This window comes from Catharus ustulatus, chromosome 29 (genome assembly GCF_009819885.2).
Source record: "Catharus ustulatus isolate bCatUst1 chromosome 29, bCatUst1.pri.v2, whole genome shotgun sequence".
NCBI lineage: Eukaryota > Metazoa > Chordata > Aves > Passeriformes > Turdidae > Catharus > Catharus ustulatus.
Genome location: NC_046249.1, coordinates 6,228,523 through 6,255,335, shown reverse-complemented (window position 1 = coordinate 6,255,335; position 26,813 = coordinate 6,228,523). Strand labels below are relative to the sequence as shown.

At 47.4% G+C, this 26,813-nt stretch overlaps 1 protein-coding gene and 1 pseudogene across 1 annotated transcript; one reads left to right on the top strand and one right to left on the bottom strand.

Annotated features, from left to right (window-relative positions):
• Positions 1 to 178: 178 nt before the first annotated feature.
• Positions 179 to 5,287, top strand: LOC117008550 (kelch-like protein 23). The gene is made up of 3 exons (XM_033082509.1): positions 179 to 1,146; positions 2,727 to 3,138; positions 4,782 to 5,287. Exons 1-3 carry the CDS (start codon positions 225 to 227, stop codon positions 5,092 to 5,094), a joined length of 1,647 nt encoding a protein of 548 aa, XP_032938400.1. The 5' UTR covers positions 179 to 224; the 3' UTR covers positions 5,095 to 5,287.
• Positions 5,288 to 8,473: 3,186 nt separating this feature from the next.
• LOC117008262 lies at positions 8,474 to 21,692 on the bottom strand (annotated as a pseudogene).
• Positions 21,693 to 26,813: the final 5,121 nt, after the last annotated feature.

Genomic DNA, 26,813 nt, shown 5'->3' with positions numbered 1-26,813 from the left:
TTTTTTTTTTTTTTCTGATTATACAGCTGTTCTGCTGTTGCTGTTCAGAAAGCAGCAGAAAAGACAGAAGAGCAAAGCAGGACAGTAGAAAACATTCTATTTTTAGGACAAGATTGGGTTATCTCATATTTATCCTAGCTAGGGGGATAATATTTCCAGAGAACTCACATGGATAAGGGCTGCATAAGACTGAGTTAAAATTAACTGCCTGCCAGTCTTCAAGCATGGAGCCTGCACAAGAGCCACAGGAGCTGGGACCTCAGACAGAAATCATTGCAGACACAATTCTTGAAGTTGGAGAGAGACTCTTCCAGGTCAGCCGTAGGGTGCTTTCAGTACACAGTCGGTATTTCAAAGCCATGTTTTTTGGAGGAGCAAGAGAGAGCTCTGAACAGCACATAGTGCTCAAAGGGATCGACGCGGTGCCTTTTCAGGCGCTAATTGAGTTCACTCGCACAGCCCAAGTGCTTATAGGTCAAGAAAATGTGATCAGTTTACTGGAAACAGCTGATTTTTTTCAGTTTGACAGGGTGAAACTATTGTGTGAGAAATTTCTGGAGAGAGAACTGCATGTTTCCAACTGCCTGGGCCTGATGACATACTCACAGCAATTTGCCTTTACAGAGTTGTATATGTCTGCTATGAATGTGGCTCTCACTCACTGGGGGGATGTGATATGCCAGGAAGAATTTAAGGCATTACCCAAAGAAATGCTGATGCAGCTCCTGAAAAGTGATGATCTCTTCATTTCAAGAGAGGACGTGGTTTTTGACAGTATTATAATTTGGATAATGGAGGATCCAACAACAAGAGAGGAAGAATTTCTGGATTTGGTGGGCGAAGTCAGGGTCACTTTTCTGAGTTTGTCCTTCCTTGATACCTTGGTGAAACGCAGTAAGCGTGCTGGAGAGACAGATACCTTTTCCAGACTAATAAAGAAGTTAGACAACTGTCCCCCACCCAGCTGGCAAAATCCAAAGCTGTGTTCTTATGCTGGTCGGAGCTATGACACCTTATATGTCCTGGGAGGAAAACATGACAAGGAACAGCAAGAATTATATCTCTTTCAACCTAAAACAAAGACCTGGCAGGCTTGTTCTCCACTGCAGCGCAGGAACCTCACCCAGTATGCAGTGGCAGCAGTAGGTAACTTACAGAGAAGGGAGACTGAGCAAATGCAAACAGAAGCTGAGACTGAGAGTCCCAAATACAGGGAGTCCAGCTGTTGCTGTAAAACAGTTGTGCTCAGCATTGCTAAAACCTCATTCATATTGATGTTCATATTTGTTCAAAGAATGGTTTTGTTTTCCTTAGTCCTGGGAGAATGCTAAACAACACTTTTCTCATATAACAGAAACTCAGCAGTCTGCTGAGCTCCTTACCTTGGCATTATCTGGAATTACAGTAATTTCACGAATACAAGCCACACCGTTTTGACCAAAATTTTGCTCCCACACCAGAAATGCGGCTTATACTCAGGAGCGGCCAATATGTGAATAATTTTCTGACATTTTCAACCCCGGGAGTACAAACCGAGTCAGTGCAAATTGCAAAGTTGAGCACCTGCCAGTAAAACCCTGCATTTACGCGGTTGTTACAAATTGGTTACTCTGTTGCGCGGCGGGTGGAGCTGCTCCATGCAGGCAGCACAGAGGGTGGGGAAGGCGGGGCAGCTCTCTCCTGCTGGCCCCATGGCCTGTGGGGAAAGTGGGGGGCTCCGTGCTGCTGGCCCTGCGGCTTGGGGGGAGGCAGGGGCTATCTCCTGCTGACCCTGCGGCTCGGGGGGGAGGCAGGGGCTCTCTCCTGCTGGCCCCGCGGTCTGGGGGGAGGCAGGGGGCTCTGTGCTGCTGGCCCCGCGGCTCCCGTCCCCACATGCCGCCGCCGCAGGAGCAGGCAGGCTCCATCCCCACCTCCCACCGCCACCGCGGGTGCCAGCAGGCTCTGTGCCCCCCCGCCACCACGGGGCAGTGCCGGGCTGGGGTGAGCAAGCCCAGTGGCGGCCGGCCCCGAGCGGCAGCGCAGAGCTGGGCCACTCAACCCTGTCGGCAGCCCTGAGCCCGCACAGCTGAACCGAGACAGTAAACTCCACCCTGCCACGATTCTGTTACTATTTGGCAACTTTGTTGCACGTGGGTCCTCCCTGCTTATACTCAGGTGCGGCTTATTTATGGACAAAGAACGAAATGTTTACCAACACCTGGCGATGCGGCTTATACTCAGTGTGGCTTGTATTGGTGAAATTACTGTAGTCTAAGGACTTGGCTTTAAGTAGTGTATTTTTTGGCCTTCTCCTTTGTAGTGGTTTAGACAGGTGGCAATTTCTGATTTATAGTTGCCATTACATTAAACTTACCCATAGATGTTGGGAAATCTTAATGCTTGAAGACTTTCAAGCCAGCTCAATACTATGGCTTCCTGTAGTAGTGTTAGTAATAGTCCCATTTCTGGTAGGAGTTTGAAGTGAGGTCCCTGAGGTTCTTTCCAACCAGTGTTTTCATGATTCAGTTCAAAAATGGGAGCAGGCTTGGAAAGATTGGCTGCATACTGTAGGCCAAATCTGTCTGTGTGGATGAGGAGTTAAATACTGCAAACTGATTGATAGAGCAGTGATTTTTCTCTCCTCATCTTGCACCTTATCAGTACAGCCCAGGGTGAAATGAGAACCCAGCTATCAGGAGCAATTTTTAGCTGTCATGTGACTAATATTTTCTTTGTTGTCTTTACAGGGAGCTTCCTTTTTGTGACAGGAGGATATTTCCGGGATGAGTTTGTGTGGTACAGTGTGGATTGGGTGCTTATCTACAACTGCTTGAACAACTGCTGGCTGGAAGGGCCAGCCATGAAGAAGTCCCGCAATAGCCACTGTGCAGTAGGAGTAGGGCTCTACCTGTATGTTCTCGGAGGGAGCACCGATGAAGGGATAATCCCAGCAGTGGAGCGTATGGCTCTGCTGGAGTCAGAGTGGGAGAGCATGAGTCCTATGGCTCAGCCTGTAGAGAGAGGCGATGCGGTCAGTGTGGGAACCACGATCTATGTGGTCTGTGGCCTGGATGAGAATGGACACGTATATGATGGAGTGCAAAGGCTGAACACAGAGACAGACAACTGGGATGTCATCTCATTCTCCCCTCTTCCAAGGTAGTGTTGGGGGTTAGGTTTCTTTTCTTTTGTTCCTTCTTACTGTCTTGGTTTGTGAGACAGGTGTCTGCTAAAAAAGGCTGGAGCCTCTCTTGAAATGGAAAATGTGACCCTCCTCCCTCCAAATTATTATAATTTTGAAATTAAGGAGCTCTCAGGCAAATATATGGGAATAGAAATAACAGCTCTTTACTAGGAAAATTTAAAAAATAAAAATACAGTAATACAAAAAAACCAAAACACTGACAGAGTCAGAATACAACCACAGACCCCATCAGTCAGGGTGTTGGTAGCAGTCCCATTAAATGGTGGGTGCATCCTCCTGGAGTGACAGATGTGGTTCAGTTGAAGCAATGGTTCTGGAGAAAGGTGCAATTTTCCTCCAAAGGTCCAGTGATGATGTAGAAGGGTCTGATTTTCCTCTGGAATCCAGTGGAAAAAGGCCGCTCTGATATTCCAAATCTTACTGGGTAGGAAATCCTTGGCTCCTCCCTCTGGGTGGAGCATCTCACAATGGGATGATGTAATTTACCAGTCACGCACTGGGACTCCATGGCCCATTAACAGGAGATATCTACCTGGAGGAGCTATGGGTTGTGGAAAAGATAAAGAACACTGCCCCACCTGGTTTTAACAGATGGTGATAGAATACATACTTTTGGTTACAACCTGCTTTGCAAGCCAAGACACCTATATAATTTTTCCCATGAGTTGCTGGTAAACACTGACTGCTTGTACTTATGGGTACTTGAGAAAACAAAGGGTTGGCAGGGTCTAGGTAAAAGGAGGGTGGGGAGCAGTTGCTAGCTCTTGCTCTGCAGCTTCAGAGGAGGATTCTTGGTCCTGCTGTGGCTTGGGGAAAGGAATTTGCCATAATCCAGCTCGGAGCTTTTTCTTCTGCTTCTTCTGTGGAGTGAGCCTCTGCTCCTTGAGAGCAGCACTGGCCTGGCACCTTATTAACATCTACCTCACTAAAATTTGGACCTATTCCCATCTGCTGGGGGTGCCAGGAAGTCTGAGCCCCCATCCTGGCACTGCTCTGGGTTTCTGTGCGCTGCAGCCCTGCACTGCCCTGCCCTGCTGGCACGTCCCACAGTTCCAGCTACTGCTCCAGTGTTCCCTGATACATCTCATCCACCAGCCTGGGATATTTTGCTCGTTCTTGCTGCTCCAGCATAGTGCTTTTCAGAGTGCTGCTGTCACAGGGTCCCTGGTTCTGTTTGTTATTAATTCCATAGTTGTTATTGTCTTTGCCTTGCCATACATACTAGTAAAGAACTGTTATTCCTATCCTCATATCTTTGTCTGAGAGCCTTTTAATTTCAAAATTATAGTAATTGGGAGGGAGAGCATTTACATTCTCCAATCCAGGGGAGGGTCCTGCCTTCCCTAGCAGACATCTGTCTTTTCAAACCGAGACAGGTAAGAAATAATATTCTGGGACCTGGCAGAAGATGAAGGATTCTAATGTTGGTCCTGCTCCAAGAAGAGGTTAGAGTGGAGAAATCCAGAAGTCCTGTCCCCACAACACTTTGTGATTCTCTGTTTAAACAGGACTTCCCATTTGAGCATCAAGGTGATCCTGAATATTTCAGGGGCCAAATCTTTCTGTTGATTCTGATCAATGGTTTCTTCTCTCTCAGATATGACCTCTGCATCACATCCCTGAATGGGGCTCTGTACACTGTAGGAGGGGGAGCTTTTCGATTTGATGTGGAAACAGATGAATGGACCCAGGTGAATGAGGAATGCTTGACCCAGAAGTTCTTCATGGGATGCAGCACTGTGAATGGACAAATTTATCTCCTTGGACAGAGGAAGGGAAACAGTGCCCTCCCTACTGTAGTCCTCTTTGATCCCTATCTTGATGTGTGCCAAGTCATAGATAACAAACTCCCTTGCCCCCTTCCTATTCATGGCTGCGTTTCTGTGCGAAGATTTGATACGTGGGCATAAGAATGGAAGATCGTGTGCTTTACAGCTTAAGGGAGTTAGACTACATCAACTTTGGCCTGTGACATTTTGAAATCTTTGTTCCTTTGTAATTTTAGCTTTTTTTTTTCTACTTGACAAATGAACTTGTAGCAAAAGCCAGTGAAAAGTTTGTCTGCACAAAGGCTGCAGGTCATTACTGAAAATGGTGATTGATATTATTATGGTACATAAACTTTTAGGGTTAATGCTCAATAAAGGTGGGTGCTGTTCTGACCTTTAACCTCTGTGCCCCTCTTTCATTTTGAACAGCTGGAAAATCACTGCCTCAGTGTTAGAAAATATCAAAAACTGAAACAGCGATTGCTCTCAAGCCACACTTAAGATCAGTACCATTTTAGCCTGAAATAAACAAGTTTCACAGGTTTTGTAATTATGGCTAAAATTACCTTTATTCCAGACTGGAGAGCACCACAGAAAAAGGGAGACTATTCTGGATTTATGGATTCAGGTATGTGGTGGCAAACATTTGCACACTGAATCTTATGAATCTGGCTTCAGTTTCCTCAGTCCTCTTTGGGTTCACAGCTGCAGAGATTCAGAATAAAAATGCCCATCCCAAAGCACTAAAATGAGAGTGCAAGGAGCAGGGTCCTGCACATAGCTGTAATTAAAGACTATGTATGAGGAAGAGTGTTTCCTGGGCAGAGCTATGGATTTAGGGCAGTAGGAGATGATCTCCAAGGGCACTCAGGCCTCCCAAGTGTGACTGCCCACCCTACTGGTGCAACAGCAGCGAGCTGGGAGGCTGCACTGCAACCACTGCTGTCATCTGTGCTGTCAGAGTCAGTCCTCTGATGTGACACAGCAAGAGAGCTCCTGAGCTGAATGATTAACATCTCCAGATGAGGGGAAAGGCCTTAAAAACTGAGGGGTGTTGGCTAAAAGCAAGCCTACCATTGTGACAGCTCTGTCAGGATAGCAGACATGCAGACACGGAGCCCTCTAGGTTCAGTTTGGCTTCCTCTGCTTGCCAGCTCCCCCTGCAGAGCTGGGGGTCTCATGATGGGGCTGCAGCAGCCAAGGCTGGTCCTGTTCTCTGGGCCCAGGGGCCAATTGTGCACTGGAAGCCATATACATCCCTTAAATGCTGAGATTCCTGTGTATCATTTGGGGCTGTCAGGAAAATTAATCCACAAACACCAGAGGTTTATGTCCAAAAAGGAGACAGAGGAGTCCTGTAACTTTATTCAAATAAAGGGAGAGGCCATGGGGCATTCCCCTGGGGTCTCTCAAATTTTTGGAGGATGCAGCCTCCTTTTTATTCCAATTTCTCGGCTGCATTTCCCTCTCTCTTTCCCCATGGGCTGAGGTACTTGAGAGGCACAGACTTCCCAGAACGCCTGATACCTGAGATTCCCCTCTACTGTATAATCCTCCCTTTTAATATTTAATTCTAATAGAATTCCTAGGTTTTCCCCATTGCTTCTTTCATTTTCCAATATCCAATTTAATTTATCAGCAAACCTACAGTTTGTTTGTAAAGGCAAATATCTTTTTTCATCCATCAATCAGTGGAATCAATCCCATTGTTTCTTTTATCTCTCAGTGCTAGTCTTATCTACCAGCAGACCCACAGCTTGTTTGTAAAGACAAATCTGACATTCCTCTCAGGGCTTAAATAGAAAGCATTCTACTTGAAGAGACAAAGTACATTAATTCATGAGCAAACCCTTACACCAAGGATCCCAAGGAAGCTCTTGTAGCCCCACCAGAGTGCAGCTAGTGAGGGTGAGCTGACATTCTGCTCAAGGCTGATGTTCCACAGAGAGAGGGTGGCTGCCTGCCTTCTGGCATTGTAGCCTGCAGACCCAGATACCAGAGTCCTTCAAGGGAAAGTTGGTTCAACCTTTGAGTTACATGATGTCAGATTGCCAGTAAGATTCAAAGATTTCCCTACTGACAGATAATCTGATATTCTAAGAAGATTTCATGCAAAATGTACATAAAACAGACTTTTTTGTTGTGTAATTATTATTTTTTTACATTTACTTGAATTCTTTTCTTATGCTATAAATCCTTAAAATTAGATCTTATGCAAGAAATTACAGTAATTTCACGACCATAAGGCACACCGGCCTATAAGGCGCACCTCCGGGACCCGGCAAATTTCGCAACTTTGTAGATTATATAACGTGCACCGGACGATAGGGCGCACTTTTTTTTGCAGCAAGGATCCGCCCCCAGCTCCCCTGGCGCGGTTGCTGGCCGAGGCCCCGTCTCAACCCGGCAGCCATGGGCCCCTGGGCCCGCCTGTACCCAGCTGCCACAGCAACGCGGCCCCATGGGCCCACCTCCACCCGGCTGCTGCCTCACCGTGGGCCCACCTCCACCCGGCTACTGCCTCACCGTGGGCCCACCTCCACCCGGCTGCTGCTGCACTGCAGCCTCACAGGCCCGCCTCCACCTGGCAGCTGCGGCACCGCAACCCCACCTTCACCCGGCTGCCATGGCCATGCCGGCTCCCCCCACGGCTCGCGGCTCACACTTCCATGTTGGCAAATTTCCGAACTTTGTATATTATATAAGGCGCACTGGACTATAAGGTGCACTTCTGGGTTTGGGCCAAAATTTTAGTCAAAAGGCTGCGCCTTATAGTCATGAAATCACTGTACAAGGTGAAGCACCATCCAACCCCGAAACTATCCAGTTAAAATTGTAGTGTTGAAATGCTCCTATTTTCCAATTTTAAAAATGAAATCTCAACAAAATTAATACATCCATATAGAAAGATTCCATTTATTATATATAATTTCTGGTGGAAAAGCGTGTATTGGGAAGAATTTAGTTCCTTTCAATTTTAGGAAACTTCTCCCCGAGTAGACATTCAGTAAGGAAAATCTTTTAGACATTAGAGCTGTTTTGTATAATTCATACAGCAAATACAGCTTGTATCATTTAGCCAGGCCTTAGTTGCAGAAATGGTTTATCCTAGAGCCTGACCACTTTATACTTCCCAGGTGAAAACTTACTTGCCAGTTAAGCTAGTGTCTTTCACATACAAGTCCTTTCATGTGATGGCTGGCAGTGATTGCCACTCTTTTGAAATTAGTTAAATTAGTTATTAGTTAATTAGTTAAATTAGCAAATTAGTTAAATCTTCTCCAGTTTTAGTTTATCTCATGAATCTTTTGGGAAGGCTTTGAGAAAATCACAGATAGGAGTCATAACTTCAGCTGCTTGTTCAACCCCTCTTCTCTTTATACAGTGGGACCTTGGCTGGTATACCCCTTTTTTTTCCTGGATAAATGATTATAGAGTAGTAGTAAAAAAATAATCCTAGCAGAGTAATTACAGAAAACAACCCCTGAAGTGACTTAACTGCCTATAGATGTGATAAGATTCACCTCCATCTAGGCCTCAGGCACACTGCAGTGAAGCCCTGTTTGGCCTTCCTGCATTCTGAAGACTGCCTGGATCCTGCTGTTTTGCAGTAAGCCCTGTGGTGTTCTTTTTTCTTCACCAGATCCTCTCCTTCTCTCCTGTCACTCTCTTCGGAGTCACTTCTGACATCTTGTCTTTTCTGAAGAAAAGAAAGCTTAAATTGTATTTGAAAGGACTAGTCCTGTTTTCATCCATAGCCCTGGGGGCTTAACCAGGCAGCTAAAATAAAAATAAGATGTGTGATCATATCTCTAAAGCCAGGTCCTGCATTGGGAGATTCACTTAAGCTGACAGGTGTTAACTCTATTATGGTTTCACCCAATTTTTCTCACCCTCATAATGCTCTTGTAATGTGACTTCTGGAAAATAAGTTAATATTTATTCTACATATAGTTGTTCAGCATATTTTCCTATGCAATTTATTACTGTGAAATAAAGTAATTTGAAGCTGTGAAAGCTAACACAAATTTGTCCAGGAAGAATATGTACTCGGCTTCTTATTTTGCTATTGTCTACAACCTCGATGAGTTATCTGTCTTAGGTTACAGCATAAGATGTAACCCAAAAGTATATATTCTATCACCATCTTCATAAACTGTTAAAAACAGGCGGGACAGTGTTCTTTATCTCTTCCATGACTCATCCCTGACAACTCCCTCCTGGGGATATCTTCTGTGAACGGGCCATCAAGTCTCACTGCATGACTCATAAAATTACATCATCCCATTGTGAAATGCTCCACCCAGGGGGAGGAACCAAGCATTCCTACCTGGATATAATCTGACATGTGGAACACCATGAGGAGCCTTACCTACTGGATTCCGAGAGAAGAACTACATAACGTCCATGGACTTCAGAGGAAGTCCAGATCTTTCTACAGGATCACCACTTCAACAGAATCACATCTATCCCTTCAAGAGGACTGCAGCCACCATTTAATTGGACTACTACCACCACCCTGACCAACAGATTGTCAGGTTGTTTCCTGGCTGCCAGTTTAAGCCAGTGTTTTCTGTCTTTATTTTAATTTTACTATTAAATTGTAGTTCTGACTTGGAAGCTCCCACTGGTTTGTTTTCAAACTAGTAGAGTATCCTCCATCATTTCCTCAGAAAAAGCTGCTTTTTCTTGTAATATAGCTTTGATGAAGGGGTAACTCAAAAAAGTTGAAGGCATAGCACCATCATGGTGGAGAAGTTTTTTTTTTGGATACAGGTCCTCAAAGCTTTCACAAATCTCAGATGCTCCCCCAGTGCCATCTCCCTACATTAGCAAGGCAAGCCCTCTCTGATGACAACATTTCTGCCAGTGATCCCTATACAAACTCTGGCATGCATCAATAGCCTGTGGATGGCACCCAAAACTCAGAGATGCAAATACACAGTTTGCTATCTAACTGGCTTACCTGGCTGCTCCTTCCTAACACCACTTTGGCCATACCAACAGATTCCAGTTCTCTGAAACTACATACTGAGAAATCATTAGGCAGTGAGGAGAAAGGTCTGTGGGTGGCTCCCGTGTCACTAGAACACAGGTGCAAGCTAGAAGTGAGCTTCTGCTTAGCGAGATAAGCTATCCATACAACTCCCAACATATTCCTTTAAGTAGAGCTCCTTAAGGAGCTCTTAGGCTGCTTGTGGGGCAGTCCCATTTCTCTCCTCCTTTCCTGCAGGCAGGTAGGAGTCACCCTGATCCTCATGCTCTCTAATGAGTGGTGGTGGCACAAAGGGGACAAAGACTTTTCATACCACATAGGTGGAGATCATTGGATCATTGAAGATCATCTGGATGATCACATAGGAGCAGAAAATGTGTAACAACTGCAAGATCATCAGGAAAGCATTTATGAGACAGATTATAGGGAACAACAAAACTTTTGTCACAAAGTAATAATATACACTGTGGGAAGGGGGGAGAGAGACGAATCAGAAGACTTAAGAACTGAAGCAGGCTAAGTATCTTCAGACTTACAAGGATCAGGTGTTTTTCTCTGCAGTAACTGGGCTGATGTGTTCCCAGGGTAGAGCTGAGCTGAACCAGGATGGCACCACCAGTCTTCATGCTGTTCCCAGAGCAAGCAAGTCCCAGAGGATGTGTAGAAGCTCTGTATTAAAATCACCAACAATGCAATAGGCTTTGCAGCCGGGTCAGTTATCAGAAACCTGCAGTGCTCCCTTAGAAGAGGCAGGAACTGGCACCATTTCTCCTAAAATAAATCTTGAGAGGAAAAATGGACAAAAGTGAAACCCTAAGGAGACCTCTCTGGTGCCACTTAAATAAAAAGATAATACATGGCTTTTTAAACTGAAGTTAGGGAAGAGTTAAGGGTGCAGATGATCAGCTGGGCATGGCATTATCTTTAGCAAAAACCACAGAAAGCCTGTATCCTCAGTGACAGGAACAGAAAGGAAGACAGCACTGTTTGGAAATGGAATGCAGACAGAACAGAGAGCAGTTCAGCACAGGAGAGAAATGATGAGTTGCTGGTGTGTCTTCCTCCACAAGTTACCTATGACATGAATATATTGTATACTGGGAAACCTTGTTGGACACAGTATGCATTTGCTCTGCACTTGTTTTTCCTAGAGCTCTGCTGCTTGCTGTTGGTGCTGAGATGTGCTGATCTCAATGGACCCTTAGTCTGATCCAGGACACCTGTTTTTCTTTGTCCTTACATTATGGTACAGTGGGTCTTTGTAGTGGAGACAACTGAAGTTGTGCTTGCCCACAGGAATGTTGCCTCAAGCTTTTATTGCTTTTCTCTCTAAGGCAGACATATGACCACCAGAATCTGGGATTTGTCATGCAAAGTCAGCCTCATAGGCATCCAGACTAAATGGCAACATGACCAAAGTTCAAAACTCACTATCTACAGTGGTGGTATGCAGCAAGGGCAGGGACACAGGGCAGTAACAGAGACTTATCCCTTTGTGTGTGTATAGCATGCCCTATTTTTAAAATTCTTCTTGGTGTAACAAATGAAATGTTTGGTTTGAAAGAAAACAGAAAGATTAGACTGTAATGCTAATGTTGTGGAATGAGTTTTTGGGAAGTTAGTCACTTTTCCAGGCATCTTGACAATGACAAAGAAAAAAAGAACAATTTTAGCCTAGTTGAACACTGGAAGGGTTGCCAGATGTGTGTATGCAAAAGCCATTCTCCAAGACTGGCTGAGGAATCATTACCAATGCCCTCCCAGCATGTGAGTATCCCACCTCCTGAATCTTTCATGGTTTTCTTCTTTTATTTCAGACATGTGGTGGGTCACTTTAAATTTACTGTGTGTTTTTCTATACTAATTGTATCTTAACAGATCTTCGAGTTTTAAGGCCTTTTTTAGTCTGCTAAAAAATTCTAACCAGTATGGTTTGCACCTTCTTTCTCTCACAGGAACTGGTGTTTATAACACCAGGAGTGGGAATAGAGGGGCAGAGGCTGTGGCTCTGAATTAATTAGTATAATTAATTCATTAATATAGTTAAAATTAATATAGTGGGTTTTTTTTCTCCAGATTCTTCAGTTCCAGTTGAATTAATCTTTGGACTTGTAGTCTGTTCTCTGACTTTTCTCTCTCAGCATGCAGCGTCACCTCTCCAGAAGTTCAAACAGCATGTAACAGCCACATTCAGAGGACAGCAAAATGTTACTCATACTAATGGGAAAATAACAAGCCAGGAGATGATGAAAACCACGGCAAAAACCTTGAATACTGCTTCACAGACCTGCTTCAGTTTCAAGTAATGGAGTATCTTGGCAAGCTGTAGAGAAACAAATTTCTGTAGGTTCCTTGTGCCTGTGTTCTCTTTCAAGGGGCTGAGGGATTTCCCACATTCTACAAGGATGACCAGGCTTGTAGGGATGTGTTCTTGTCCCTTTGCATCCAACTACCTTTCCCCAGTAGAACTAGTAGTTCCTAAATGCTCTGTCACTAACTTACATGTGTCCCACTCATGGGAACTGCACTGGCATGTGTCATGTGTAGCAATATGCACAGTTGCCAGTGCTGCCCACAGGCAAAAGCATAGGCCTGCAACTGGGACAGTCACTTTTTACACAGGCAACAGTTTTAAACTAGGAGAGATTTAGATTAGATGTTAGGAAGAAATAATTTACTCAAAGGGTGGTGAGGCCCTGGCACAGGTTAGCCAGAGAAGATGTGGTTGCCTGAACCTTGGGGTAGGTTGAAGGGGTCTTGGAGAAATCTGATCCAGTGTAAAGTGTCCCTGCCTATGGCAGGGGGATTGGAATGAGATGGGCTTTAATGTCCTCTCCTACTGTCCTAGGTTACAGTGTAAAGACATGACCAGGGGTATGTATTCTGTCACCATCTGCTGAAACCAGGTGGGGCAGTGATTCTTATCTCTGTGTGAGATATCCTCTGCTAATGGGTCATCTGTTAAAACCAGGTGGGTCAGTGTTCTTTATCTTTCCCACAACCCATCCTTCCTCCAGAAATATATCTTCTGCTAATGGGCCATTGAGTCCCACTGCATGACTGATAAAATTACATCATTCCATTTCTCCCCCCATTCCAGGGGGAGAAGCCAAGCATTTCCTACCTAGATAAAACTGAGATTTGGAACACCAAAGCAGCCCTTACTCACTGGTTTCCAGAGGACAAGAGCTACCAGAGCTTTTTACAGGATAACTGCTTCAACAGGACCACTTCATCTGGACTGCTACCACCACCCTAACTAGTGGGGCATCAGGTTGTACTCTGACTCTGTCAGTGGTTTTTCTTTTGTACTGTTGCATGTATTTTACTTTCTTCTTTTTTCCTATTAAATTGTATTTCTGACTTGGAGTCTCTCACTGGTTTTGCTTTCAAAACCATTACGTTTACCCAAACCATTCTATGACTGAGTCCATGATTTCCAGGTGAGGGTAATGCACCTCTAAAATATGATCAGAGGCATAATGGACCAGCATGACTATCATCCCAAACTGTATCATATTGGCACAGTAGAAGACAAAGATCAGAATGATGGTGGCGATGTGGTGGATGATCTGTTCCTTAAAGCAGGAGAAGAGAGACTGTCAATCTTACCTTGCCCTGGCAGCATCTGTTCCTGCATGCTGCTGCTTCACTAGGATGTGAAGCATCACAAACACCTCCACAAATCATCAGTGCTTCCCACCACACCATGGCTCTCTGAGGTCCTGCACATTCTCAGGAAGAGAATTTTGTCCTTTTTGCCCAATTTATGGAAACCCACATAAATACCCGTGAGATATACGTAGGTGCAAACATGCTGGAAGACAGATTTTTATGAGTTCCTGTCAATCAATCTGCCCTTCCAAAATTGCTGTCTTAATAGCTCATATTTTCTTCTAGATGCCTCCTCTGTGTATTGGAGGCGTTTTGTAATGACAGTAGATTGCCCTTGGACTGAGGCAGGTCCTACCCATGAGCTATAATGGAGGAGCTCTTTGTGCTGCAAAAGTCACACATACACTTACAGGACCCTCACCAGGGCAGGCCAGGTCCCTCCACCAGGAGGGTACAGCTTTCTGGTGCAGGCAGCAGCTGAGAGCTGGGAAAGGCTGTGATGCCATGTTCATCCAGTGCCTGTCCCTTGACCAGCCATGGGGACCCCATCCCCCAGCACTTCCGCAGCCTAGCAGACAGGAAGGCCATGCCACACATGAGCAGGGCCCAGTGCAAGGTGCGATGGTGGGATATGACAGCTGAAGGGGTTTACATGCACAAGGCTTCATAGCAGCACTTGTGCCTTCTCCTTTGCACCCCGAGGGAGCTGACAGCAGGACAGGGGCATAGCCTCACAGTGGGGGCTGACTGAACCATCTGTTTGTGGTTGTGCTGCTGTCACTCTCTTTTGTCTTCACATCAAAGGGCAGGGTAGCCACCAGTGAGCAGTAGAAGGCTCCAGGAGGTAGAACCAGCCCAATACGGGTGGTAGAGGCTGTAAGAAAAGTGGCAAGGCAGTGTGACAGCCCTGCCTAGCCCTGGGTTCAGGAGAGGGGAAGAGTCTTCCCCTTCATTCAACCCATGTTTGGGACAGCAGGTGTTGGTCATACCTAAATTTTCCTGTTCCCACTGAACCATTTGCTGATGCACTGACAATGTTAGTCCAAAGTCAGGATTAGCCCTGGTCTGTCTGCAAAGGAACGGGGAGCAGCTGGGGTCTCCCCTCTTCAGGGATTCAGACACCTCATCTCTATCGCTGCCCTGACCACCTTTTGTGGCCAGAGAGAGCCACTTCCAAACAGACTTGGCTGACAGAGAAAGTGAGAAGAGGTGCCTGCTCTGAGCAGAACTCTCCCTAGGCTGTCATGGGGGAGTGCGTGTGAGGAGCTCATCAAGCAGGTGTCAAACTGTTTGTATAACGCATAATGTCAGACAAGAGACCAGAGGAGTGTTGAAATAAGACAGGCGGATATAATGAGTTATAAGTATGAAGTTTTTTGTCATAAGGTTGTGCTGTCTCCGTATTTGAAGGTTTTCAAAACTAAACTGGAAAAAAACCTTAGGTAACCTGCTAAGTGCTGCAAGCAGGAGGTTGGACAAGATTCTTTCTTACTTCTCTTCCAATATGAATTATCTTGTGATTTCATGTATTTGCTGGTCACCTGTTGCGGAAATTTCAACCAGCACATGGTGCGGTCCCAAAACCAGGGCTTCTGTGCACAGAGATGTGGCCGACTGTCTTGAGGCCTAGGAGAATCCAGCCAGGATTCTTTCCCAGGCTAGATGAGCTTTGCTCTCAGGTTTGTCAAGGAAACAAACCCAAAACAAAGATATAATACCTGTGGTGTACATGACTCTACTCACGGACTGTGTTTCTGGGGGTGTCTTCTCCTCTGTCCAATGAAATGTCTGTAAATTGTTTTCCACGATGTACACTATTTAAATCCATGATTTCTTTCAATAAAGGCTCTTTCTTGCTCATGTAAGAAAGCCGCCATGTTACTGTGAATATCACTGCTCCAGGAACCGCACACGGTAACACAGAGAAGGCAGCAGTAAGAACCCAGTACCTTTTAATCACATGTAACCACGAGAAGACATATTGGAAGAACTCAGTGTCCCCATGCCAGACCCAATCTGGCTCTGAGCTTTGGAGAAAGTGGTTGACAAAATGCATTTATCATTAGTAAATGTACAGGATGTCATGCCGAGAGTCATTGGAGCAGTGGGCAGCGGTCAAAGTCAGGACAGGGTCTGCTCTTGTCTGAGATGCAGGAGCTATGTGTGGATATCTGTGAGGAGCACTTACACAGGGATCTAAGACAATAACAGCAGGATAACATCACTGACACCTAGCTCCACCCAGGGAAAAGGGAACTGCTGACTCAGGGTTGGGGATGATTCTGCTCCATACCCCTGAATTTGTCCTTCTTTGGGACAATCAGCCTCATTTGCAATGAACAAAGAACCCTTGAAAGCTGTCACTTCACAGCATGACCCTTCTCACATACACGATACAGAAGAGCCAGTCCAGAGAAGAATGAGGTGAAATAAAATTTAAATCTCCAACTAAAACAGAAAACAAGGAATTAAGACCTCCTCCAGAGTTGAAACAGCTCTCCAGGCTGTGCCCAGGATGCCCACAGGGCAACCTGTACTTGTTTGGACAGATATTTGCAGAATTTCAGTTCTGTTGACACATGGAAGCATGTACTGTAAGGCATCAGCGTATTCACTGCCCAGCCAGGCTCTGCTGAGATCCACACTTTGCCCAGATTCCTTGGACATTCCATCAGTGATAAAGAGGATGCAGTAAAACTATTAAGATGCCTCTCCCTGTCTCTTTTTTTCGTGTGAATGTTTGTACATCACCTATCAAAAGCTTATACATCCAAGACAGTGGAAGGCACCCAATTTTTCTCAGTGATGGCACAGGAATACTGGGGAATTTATTACTTCAGAAATGCTGCAGTAGGAAGCACTGAACAAGTTTTCAGGTGGAGAATATACATTTTAAAACATAATAACATGATTCAATTATATATATGAATTACATAATATGTATTTGAATATTATAGATATCAATTATAACATGAATAATTTATTTTTCAGAGGGGGAAGCGGATCGATCTCTTACCTGACAGGGGTCACTATGTACATACAGCATTAAACCTCAAGGTGAGAACCACGGGTACAGTAACTTCATGACCACAAGGCGCACCGGACTATAAGGTGCACCCCCCGGGAGTCGGCAAAATTTGCAACTTAATAGATCAGATAAGGCACACCAGTCTATAAGGCGCACTTTTTTTTTGCAGCGCGGCTCCACCCCCAGCTCCCCCCGTGCGGTTGCTGGCCGAGGCCCCGCCTCAACCCGGCAGCCATTGGCCCCCGGGCCCGCCTCCACCCGGCAGGGGCGGTGCCGCGAGCCACCGGGCCCCCCTGGACCTGGCAGCCATGGGTCCCCAGGACTGCCTGGACCCGGGAAGGCGGGTGCCGTGGGCCCCCGGCCCACCTTCACCCGGCAGGGGTGGTGCCGCAAGCCACCGGGCCCTCCTGGACCTGGCAGCCATGGGCCCCCGGGACTGCCTGGACCCAGGAGGGGGGGTGCCATGGGCCCCCGGCCCACCTTCACCCGGCAGGGGTGGTGCCGCGGGCCCCTGGGCCCGCCTCCAGCCAGCTGCCGTGGCACTGCCGGCTCCCCCCACGGCTCACAGCTCACACTTCCGGTTTGACAAATTTCGCAACTTTGTACATCAGATAAGGCGCACCGGACTATTAGGCGCACTTCCGGGTTCGAGGGAAAATTTTAGTCAAAAGGGTGAGCCTTATAGTCGTGAAATTACTGTAACTTTTCTTGATCAAGACAGTTGGTAACTCCTCTCTCCACCCTCACTCCATGTATTACTGAGATATGCTGGAAGATTTAATATAAGAGCAAACAACTTAAGGAAAATATTTTGGTGCTTTCTTGTGTTGTTCAGTTTTAACCTCTCTCTTTCATGTCTTGCACTGCCTCCTAACTCCACTTTCTCATTTTCTCCCCAACCATCCATGCTGACAATATCTTAAAATTTTAATTTCATATGAAATTTAATATAATTTCATCTTTGAAAAGAAATTTAACACATTTTACAAGCAATTTTGATGTTCAAAATCCATCTGAACATCTGAGATTTAACCCTGTTCTCCATCAAGGCCAGTAGACTCTGTAGAGGCAAATGTAACTTTTCAAAGGTAAAAATGGGAAGGAAGGAGGGAGAGAGCTGGCAGTGCTGCAGCAGGGCTCTATTGTCAGTGTGTGCAGTAATGGGACCCAGCCTGGTGGGACAGAGGCTCCGCTCACAGCCACAGCAGCTCCCCTGGGAGTGTGTTTGGGGTAAGGACAGGGCAGAGGGTAGTGATGCTGTGCAGACCTGTTGGAAGTCTCCAGCATCAAAACCTGACCCAACTACCTGGCTCTCCGTAACTTCTTCATCAGCCTTGGGTGGTGCACTGGTGCCTGAACCAGGTGTCCACCTTTCTGACCAGCAGGTCACTTTGCTTGGCCAGTGAAACCAGCTCCTCCTGGAAAACAGAGCAGGGAGGAAGGACTGAGCTTTTGGGAGGCTGTCATTCCCTGTGAAAGAGAAGGAGCTCTGCTCCCAGGACCTGCTTCTGCCTGTTCACCTTTGTCCAAACTACACCTTTCTTTGAAAAAAAACTGTATCAACTCTGTTTGCATTTGTGAACTCCCAGATTGTTTTGGCCATTTTAAAACTCCAATTCAGACATATCTAAATGTAGATTCAGAAGTAAGCATAGCCTCTCCCTGGTTAAGTTTTGCCAGCTGTACACAATAGGATGCAATGTCTGGCTACAAAAGTCTAAATACATTTTTTTCCACCTCTGATACAATTTTGGCTTATAATTATCAGCTACTGATGGAAAACCTGAAGATAAAAGAAGTTTCAGCTTGTAAAGATAAAGAAACAGACACATGGTTCACTCCTTAATGTCAGTAAACCATTCAGCTGTTGAAGTGGTAGAGTCACAGGCTCAAAGGCATTAATTCCATCATCCTTATTTTCTGCATGAATTACAGATACTATGACAAGAGTTAAGGTTATAAACTGTGATTAAAATTAATATAAAGATGAGCTCATGAGCATTTTATAATTAATCTGACAAAGCTTCATAGTGATTAAATTATTTTTTAAAATCCATGTAGCAGTGTGAGTCATGATCCAGGCCCAGAGACTGGTGGTGGATGGAGCTAAATCCAACTGGAGACTGGTGGCCAATGGTTTTCCCCAGCGCTCAGTTTTGGGGCCAGTCCCATTTAATATCTTCATCAATGAAGAGAAGATCGAGGGAACCCTCAGTCATTTCACAGATGACACCAAGCTGGGTGGGATGTTGATCTGCTGGAGGACAGGAATGCTCTGCAGAGGCAATTTGACAAGCTGGATCAAAGGGCCAGGCTCTGCCCTTGGGTCACAAGAACCCCATGGAACAATCCAGGTTTTGGGCAGAGTGGCTGGAAAGCTGCCAGCAGTGAAGGGCCTGGGGGTTCTGGTCAACAGCAGCTGAACATGAGCCCAGGTGGCCAAGAAGGCCACTGGCTCCTGGCCAATACCAGCCACAATGCAGCCAGCAGCACCAGGGCAGTGGCTGTCCCCTGTGCTGGCCACTTCTGAGGCATTTCAAATCCTGAGTTCAGTTTTAGGCATCTCATGACAAGAAAATCACTGAAGGGCTGGAGCATATCCAGAGAAGGGCAGCAGAGCAGGGACTGGAGCACAAGGTTGATAAGCAGAAGCTAGGGGGGAGCTCAGCCTGGAGAAAGGAGGTTCAGGGGAGACCTTCTCACTCTACAACTCCCTGACAGAAGGTAGAACAAGATGAAATGGCCTCAAATTGTGCCAGAGGAGGTTTAGATTGAAAACTTCAAGCCCTGGCACAGGCTGCCCATGACAGTAGTGGAGTCCCCATTCTTGAAGACATTTAAAACATGTATAGATGTGGTATGTGGGGACATGCTGTTGGCCTTGACAGTGCTGGGAGAATGGTTGGGCTTGATGATCTCAGAGAACTTTTCCAACCTAAATGATTCTCTGATTCTGAAGGACTTGTAGTTCCACCAAAAATAAGCAGCCTCAATAGACTCTACCCAAAGGGGTGGTGATTGCCTTCCTGCCAGAGCCAGCAGCTCTCACAGCAGCTGCTGTGTTTGACATGCAGCAGGTGCTGGGATTGCAGCTGATGAACACGTTGGAAGCTGCTGCAATATCTGCTCACACATCTCTTCCCTGGAAGGGTGGTTAACAGCTACTGCCTTGCTTGTGAGGCTGGTTGGCCTGGCCTGGCATAAAGACAGGGAGAAGGTGCTGCTTCTTTGGGGTTCTGCCCAGCAGAATGTAGAAGCCTTCCAGTGTGGCATTGTTCTGAACTGTGGACCTCTGCTTGTTGCTCAGCCCCTGTGTGCTGCCCAAGGCTAGAGCTAGGGTTCTGTAAGAGGAAAAGAGTTCTGGCAGGAGAGGACCTGTGTGCCCCCACTGGCAGCCAGGGTCAGCCAACAGGAAGATGCTGCCAGTTTCTGTGCTGGATGTAGTGCCTCAGCACCACCAGAGTACTCACAACCCCTGACCCTGGCACAGCCCAGCCAGTGCTGCTCCTGGCTTGGTGCCTCAGTCAGGTCAGAGCTCTTTCTTCACAAACACAATGGCACCAAAGCAAAGGTGGGGTGGAGACAACAGTAACGGTGGCTAAATAAGCAATAATTAATTTTGTTGAGGCAACAGGACACAGAGCATGCCTCTGTGTTGACGTGCATGCTGCTCCTGCTTACAGTGCCCTTGAGCAGTCCAGAGGATGCCACAAAACCAATCTGTAAGTGTCCAAGTATCCCACGGGCTCTGTGTCCAGGGTACCTGACCATTCCTGCAGCAGGAGCCAAGGACAGAACATGTGGGAATATGCTGGTTCCTGCAGAAAACCCCAGCAAAGCTCTAGTGGGAGGCATCGTGTTTTAAATCATGTTGTTTCTAGGAAGTCAGGCAAGTGAAACCTGCCTTCCCTTCTTTGAAGGAAGACCTGATGACCCTGGAATTAACTTCAGGCTCTTCCTACAGCCCTCATCTGCCATATCTTTTCACATGGCTGTCCACTGCAGGCAGGAGCCAGCACTTGGGACAGATGGGTCAGTGCTCCTCTGGCTCCTCCAGAAGAGACCCTCTGTTCCAGTTTAGGGCAGGTTTGCTGACCACAGCTTAGACAATTCATGTCCTTGCCTCTTCTCCCCTGAAGTCCCGCTCTGCCTGGTGGGAAGCATAATCGCAATTCTGACCACACCAGCACACGGCCCTGCTTTAACTGAACAGCTTCCAATTTTCTGAGTGTGAGGGCTGGTCTGTATCTCCCCATGTGTCAGCCTTTATTCCTGGAAAAGGGTCTCAAAGCCCTGTTTGAATCTATCTCATGGGACGAGCAATGCGGATCTGCTTCATTTGTTACACACACAAGCATCTGAGATGCTAGCCAGTCCTCAGGCTCCCCTGGGGTAACATGCCTGCAGCTGGGACACTGAAGTGCATCATCATCCCTGACAGAATTGGGGTCCTCTGGTGTCAGGAGGAGAAAGTGGGGTAGAGCTGGGCAAAGAGTGAGCAAAGAAGTCCTGCTAGAGCTGCTGCTCTAGGAGCTCTGGGGTAGCGAGCTCACATAGCACCTTCAGGAGCATCCTCTAGGATCAGGTTGAACCCTGGCCCAGCTAGGGGCTCCCAGCATTGACATACCCAGTAAATCCCTTATCTCTGCTGCAAGCTCCCTTATTTGTCTTGGACTGTTTCCAGATGGACCCACTCCCAGCTAAGGTGTGACTGAGAGATGGACTTGTCATTTCACATCTACAGGTACAGGAGAGAGGGAGGGCAGGGGACAGAGCTGCCACACAAATACCATATGGTATGAAAAGCAGAGAAATTAATGATTCTTAGGGACAATCCCATGTACACTTTGTAGTGGTCAGGAGGCAGGAAAGGATTATTCTGAATCTGCCCTGCAAAACACTGGTAGCAACCAGCACAGGAGAAACGTGAGGTGCTGCACTCACTTTTCGAAGATGCATCAGAAAAAGATCAATAACAGGGCCCCAGGGATGCAGAGCAGGAGGTGCTGAGGTTGCAGGTAGTATATGTCTGCAGATTCCTTCACGTCTCCCTTGGTTGCTCCAGTATTCATGGTGCCAGAACCCCTCTGACATTCCCATTCTGGTCAAGATGGTGGGCACCAAAACCAGCAAGCAGGTATTACTAAGGCAGAAAGCTCACTGCCAAATCAGGAGTCCCAACTCAACAGCTCATCACTCACTGTCCCCACCTCTTGCTCAATCCCATGAGTATGTCAGACTAGTTGAAATATCATCACTTGTTTTGACCTGCCTGTGAGCTTGGAGGTGGGGTAAGATGTCCTAGTACAGAGAGTAATTTAGAGGATGTCAAGGAGGTGGCTGCTTCACAGATTACAGCTACCTGGTGATGCTATCAGCAGGGGCATCTTTATTGCCCCCTCCTTCTATCAGGCTTTGCCTCCTCAGGCTGCACAGCCCTCATCTCTAATCAGCTCTGATACCTGGCAGTGGGTGTGGATGGAGGCCCCAGGGAAGATTGTCTACATCCATTAAAATCTTCTGGCATCTTCAAGGCCCCATCAGTCTCAGTTTTGGTTCCTTCATCTTGTCCTGTTTGCATTTTGGATCATCATGTACTGAGCACAAAGCTGAGGCGCTGCTCCCCAGAGCAGTTCTGGAGTGCTCACACACAGCCCAGGACACCTTCTCTTGTGCCCCTGCCTTCCACTGCTCCACTCAGCTCCGCTCAGCTTCCCCTGTGTTCTGTCAGTCTGTCAGTGCTGTGAACTGCAGCAGCGTTGGGAGTTGGATTTTCTTTTACTCATTGCCTGCAGAATTTTTCCCATTGACTTGCTAAAGAAACACTGAATGGCTTGGTACTTGCACAGGGGAGGGAGAACCCCTCTGGTTTTCCAGGACTTTCTCTTAGAGGGATGGACAGATACACAACGAGATTAGAAGCAGGTAAGAAGAGAGGAGGGTCAGTTGCTGGCTCTTGCTCACTCTTGCCTTCGGAGGTGGAGGGTCGCTGCTACCACCGCCATAACCCAGCAGGGAACTGCCTCTTCCTGTGCTGCTAAACCCTGCACCCCTGCCCTGCCAGGACACCCTGAAATTTCAGCATTCTGTTCTCTGAGAGTCCTGCTGGAGCACCAGGACTGACACTGCCCCAGGGTTCATGAGCAAAGCCTCTCTTTTCCATCCCTCCCCTTCTGGGCTCAGCTGCCATCACCGCGTGCTCCCTGAGCTCGCGCCACAGCGCCCTCTGCAGCCGCGGGGGAATCATCGCACCTGCCCCGCCCGCCGGGAGCCACCAGCGCCCCTGTCGGCTGTGCCCGGAACTGCACAAACAGGGAAAGTGCCTGCAGCCGAGAGAAGGCTGGAACTGGGCTCCTGTTCTGTTTGTTATTAATTCCATAGTTGTTGTTGTTTTGTTTGCCTTGTTCTACATGCTAGTAAAGAACTGTTATTCCTATCCCCGTATCTTTGCCTGAGAGCCCCTTAATTTCAAAATTATACTAATTCAAAGGGAAGGGGTTTACTTTCTCCATTTCAAGGGAGGGCCCTGTTTTTCCCTAGCAGACACCTGTCTTTTAAACTGAGACAAGCAGCCAATCTGCAACACTATCATAAGGAACCTTTATTATCAACTTATTTTGCTCTTTGCCTTTCCCTCCCATTTTTTTGGGGGCACCTGCAACAATACACAACTGCAAACAATCCATGTTGGTCTCTCATAGCCAACTCAGATGGGCTTCCTCAGACTGGTGAAGGACCTTTCTGACTGATTTTGCAAAGCTGAGCAGGGTCCAGCTTCTCTCCAATACATGTGGTCATCAATTCTTTGGGGTAACTCCAGCAGAATGAGATAACTTCCCCACAGACCACTCCATGGGGACTCTTTCCTATTATGTTCATATTTGTTTCCAAAAGCTCTATCACATATAATAGTTGACATATAATATATATCACATATAATACTTTCTACTGCTCTGTGTGTCAGACTACAGACAGCTGTAGTTTCTCACATTCCCACTTGGAACCTTCTTAAATTTTTCTCTTAACAAGATGATTTGAAACATAAAACAGCATTCCACAGCTGGTAGTTGAATTCCTCCAAGAATAAATTTCCTCCTGCCAATGGGTTTGAAGGTTTGCTGTTACTCAATTAATCTATGTGCTAGGTGACATTTTCTCACCTATTGGTTTGAAGTGGATCCTCTTGGAATATGGCCTCAGTGAGATGTCAGGTATTAGACCTCTCTCCATCAGCTGGGAAGCCACACCAGGCAGCTCATTGCATTTCTTGGCTCTAGCCTGACCTATCCCAGTGTTCCTGCTGTCTGCCACCATCATTCCTGAATCCAGCCATCTTGCCAATGTTTCAGAGACTGGTATTGCCTTCCAATTTTTTTCTCTTGGCCTGCTTTATCAAATGCTTACATTCATCTGACAAAGTTATAGGTCCTTTCCTTTGTTTAGACATGACTTCAGCTTTATGAACAAGGCCTTGCCTTAATTTATAGGTACTGTGTCTGCTGTACCTGTGAGAATAGGAAAAGCAATGTTGCTCCAAGTGCAGCCATCCAAGAAAAGGTTCCCTTAGGCATATACAGTAATTTCACGAATACAAGCCGCACCAATTTGACCAAAATTTTGATGGAAACCTGGAAGTGCGGCTAATATTCGAGGGCGGCTAATACATGAACAATATTCTAAAAGCTGCCAACACGGAAGTGAGAGCCCGCGGCAGCCCCAAGCCAAGCTGGAGCCCGGCCGGCCCCGGCTGAGGTGGGACAGCCTGGCAGAGGCGGGGCCTGCAGTGTGGGGGTGGGCGGCAGAGCCTGAGCCAGCAGGGTGGGGCAGGGGGCGCGGCAGAGCCCGGGCCAGCAGGGCGGGGGAGCCTGGGAGAACTGGGGCTAGCAGTGCAGGGGAGCATGGCAGAAGCAGGAAGGCCGGCTGGTGGAGCTGCCTGGCAGCGGGGGAAGCCCAGCAGAATCGGGGCCAGCAGCGTGGGGGAGCCCGGCGGTGCGGGGGCCTGCAGTGCCGGCCAGGGCGAGCAAACGTGGCGGTGGTGCAGACGGGAGGGGGCGGCCGGCGAGCCTGGCGGCGGCGGCAGCCCTGCCGGCCGGGCGAGCTAACATGGCGCGGGGCGGCCGGCGTGCCTGCCAGTGGCGGCAGTGGCTGGCCCGCCGGCAGGGTGAGTAAACGCAGCAGTGGGGCGGCTGGTGTGCCTGCCAGCGGCGGCGGTGGCTGGCCCGCCGGCAGGACGAGCAAACGCGGCAGCGGGGCGGTGCTGACGGGAGAGGGGGGCCAGCGAGCCCGGCGGTGGCGGCAGCCCTCCGGCCGGGCGAGCAAACGCGGCAGCGGGGTGGTGCTGACGGGAGAGGGGGGCCAGTGAGCCCGGCGGCGGCTGCAGCACCACCCGGCCGGCCCCGTCGGCAACCATGAGCGGGCCGAGCCTTCCTGGCCCCGCCCCGAGCCAGTAAACCCCGCTATGCCGCAATCCTGTTACTAATTGGCCAATTTGTGAAAGCCGCGCACGGATTCTCGCTACGAACGAAAGTGCGGCTAATATTCGGGGTGCGGCTTATCTATTGACAAAGACAGCAACATTGTCGAGGCACCGGAAGTGCGGCTTATACTCCGTGCGGCTTGTATTCGTGAAACTACTGTATTTCTGAATGAAATGATGTGAAATAATGTGATAATGGAGATCTCTGAAATTTACGGTGTGCAGGAAGAAGGAAACAACTGTGCCAAATGTTTCTTAAAGTAAGGCCCAAAATGGCACTACATGTCCACATCTACTGGAGTAGCAGATTAATGTCAGCCATAATTTTGGGCTAGGGAAGTCTAAGGGCCACACTGTACCAGCCTTGACTCACCCACCTCACAGCAGTCTGGAAGCATCCATATATGCTCTTTTTCTTGTGCGTCACCTGGAGCTGGATGCCTCATCTCCCACAGTTGCTCACTAACATTATGTGGGCACACATCAGGTGATGCACATCTCAGCTGTGCATATGGGAGATAAAAGTATGGGGAAAGAGAGGCCCTGCTGTGGTCCGAGTGCTCCATCTGGAGATGGAACTCTCCATTAGAAAGTCCTATGAGGAAAAGCTGAGGGAGCTCAGGGTGCTCAGCCTGGAAAAAAGGAGGCTCAGGGTGATCTTCTCAGTCTCTACAACTCCCTGACAGGAGGATGCAGCCAGGTGGGGGTTGGGCTCTGCTCTCAGGGAACAAGGAACAGAAACATAGGAAATGGACTCAAAGCTATGCCAGGGGAGATATGGGTTGGACATCAAGAAGAATTTTTTCATGGAAAGGGTTGTTAAACATTGGAATAGGTTGCTCAGGGAGGTGGTGGAGACACCATCCCTGTGGTAATTAAAAACTGATTGGACTCAGTGCTCTGCTCTGATTGATAAAGTGGTGACCAGTCACAGGTTGTACTTGATGATTTCAGAGGCCTTCCCCAATCTAATGTATTTGGTGGGTCCAAGATCTGCTCTGGTGGGTTTCTCAGCAGAGAAGTGACCGACTTGCTGCAAGTTTTCTACAACAGCTGTTCTGTGGGGGGAGCTGTGATGGTCCATGTGTGAACAGAGGAGGGGATGGATACACTAAATTCTTAGATGCTATCACACTATTTGGAAGCTTCCCAGCCCTGGAGCAAACATAAAGAGAGAAGGTGGAGCAGTTCAGGGAGGAAGCTGAATGCTTCTTCAAGCCTTAGCAAGTTGATGGCAAGCAAACAAGTTCAGCAGCTGATCTGCTTCAATAGCTCATGACTGTTATGCTCAGTTCCTCAGATAAAGGCAGCATTCAGTAGTTCTTGCTCAAATCCAACAGGTCTCCTGTATCTTTGATGTATCTTTCACAAGAACCAGATTAGCCTCCTAACAAGCTTATCTCAATCTTCAGGGACACAAAAAAGCCCTGAGGATCAAATCCAGCAGGCATTAACATACACTGGCTCCACAGTGCATTGTGCAGACTCTGGGAGGCATTCTGCTCCTTGGAGGAGAGGTGGTGTGATTTTACAACAGGGATCTCCCTTAGACTCTGAAAACCTCACAAAAAAGAATAATAGATATTAATTTCTCTCCTCCTTCCCTTGCAAGGCCAGAGCCTCCCCAGTGTTGCCATCTTGGACTTGCCACTGTCCTGGCAGTACCAAGTAACCTGGCCTGCCTCCAGTCTAGTGCAGGGATGTCCCAAATTATCCCTTGTTCCAGGGCCACACATAGTATTACT

Coding starts and splice junctions, on each gene's coding strand:
- LOC117008550 (XM_033082509.1), top strand. CDS start 225: ATGGAGCCTGCACAAGAGCCACAGGAGCTGGGACCTCAGACAGAAATC. Junction 1,147..2,726: donor GTATGCAGTGGCAGCAGTAG/GTAACTTACAGA, acceptor TTGTCTTTACAG/GGAGCTTCCTTTTTGTGACA. Junction 3,139..4,781: donor TCATTCTCCCCTCTTCCAAG/GTAGTGTTGGGG, acceptor CTTCTCTCTCAG/ATATGACCTCTGCATCACAT.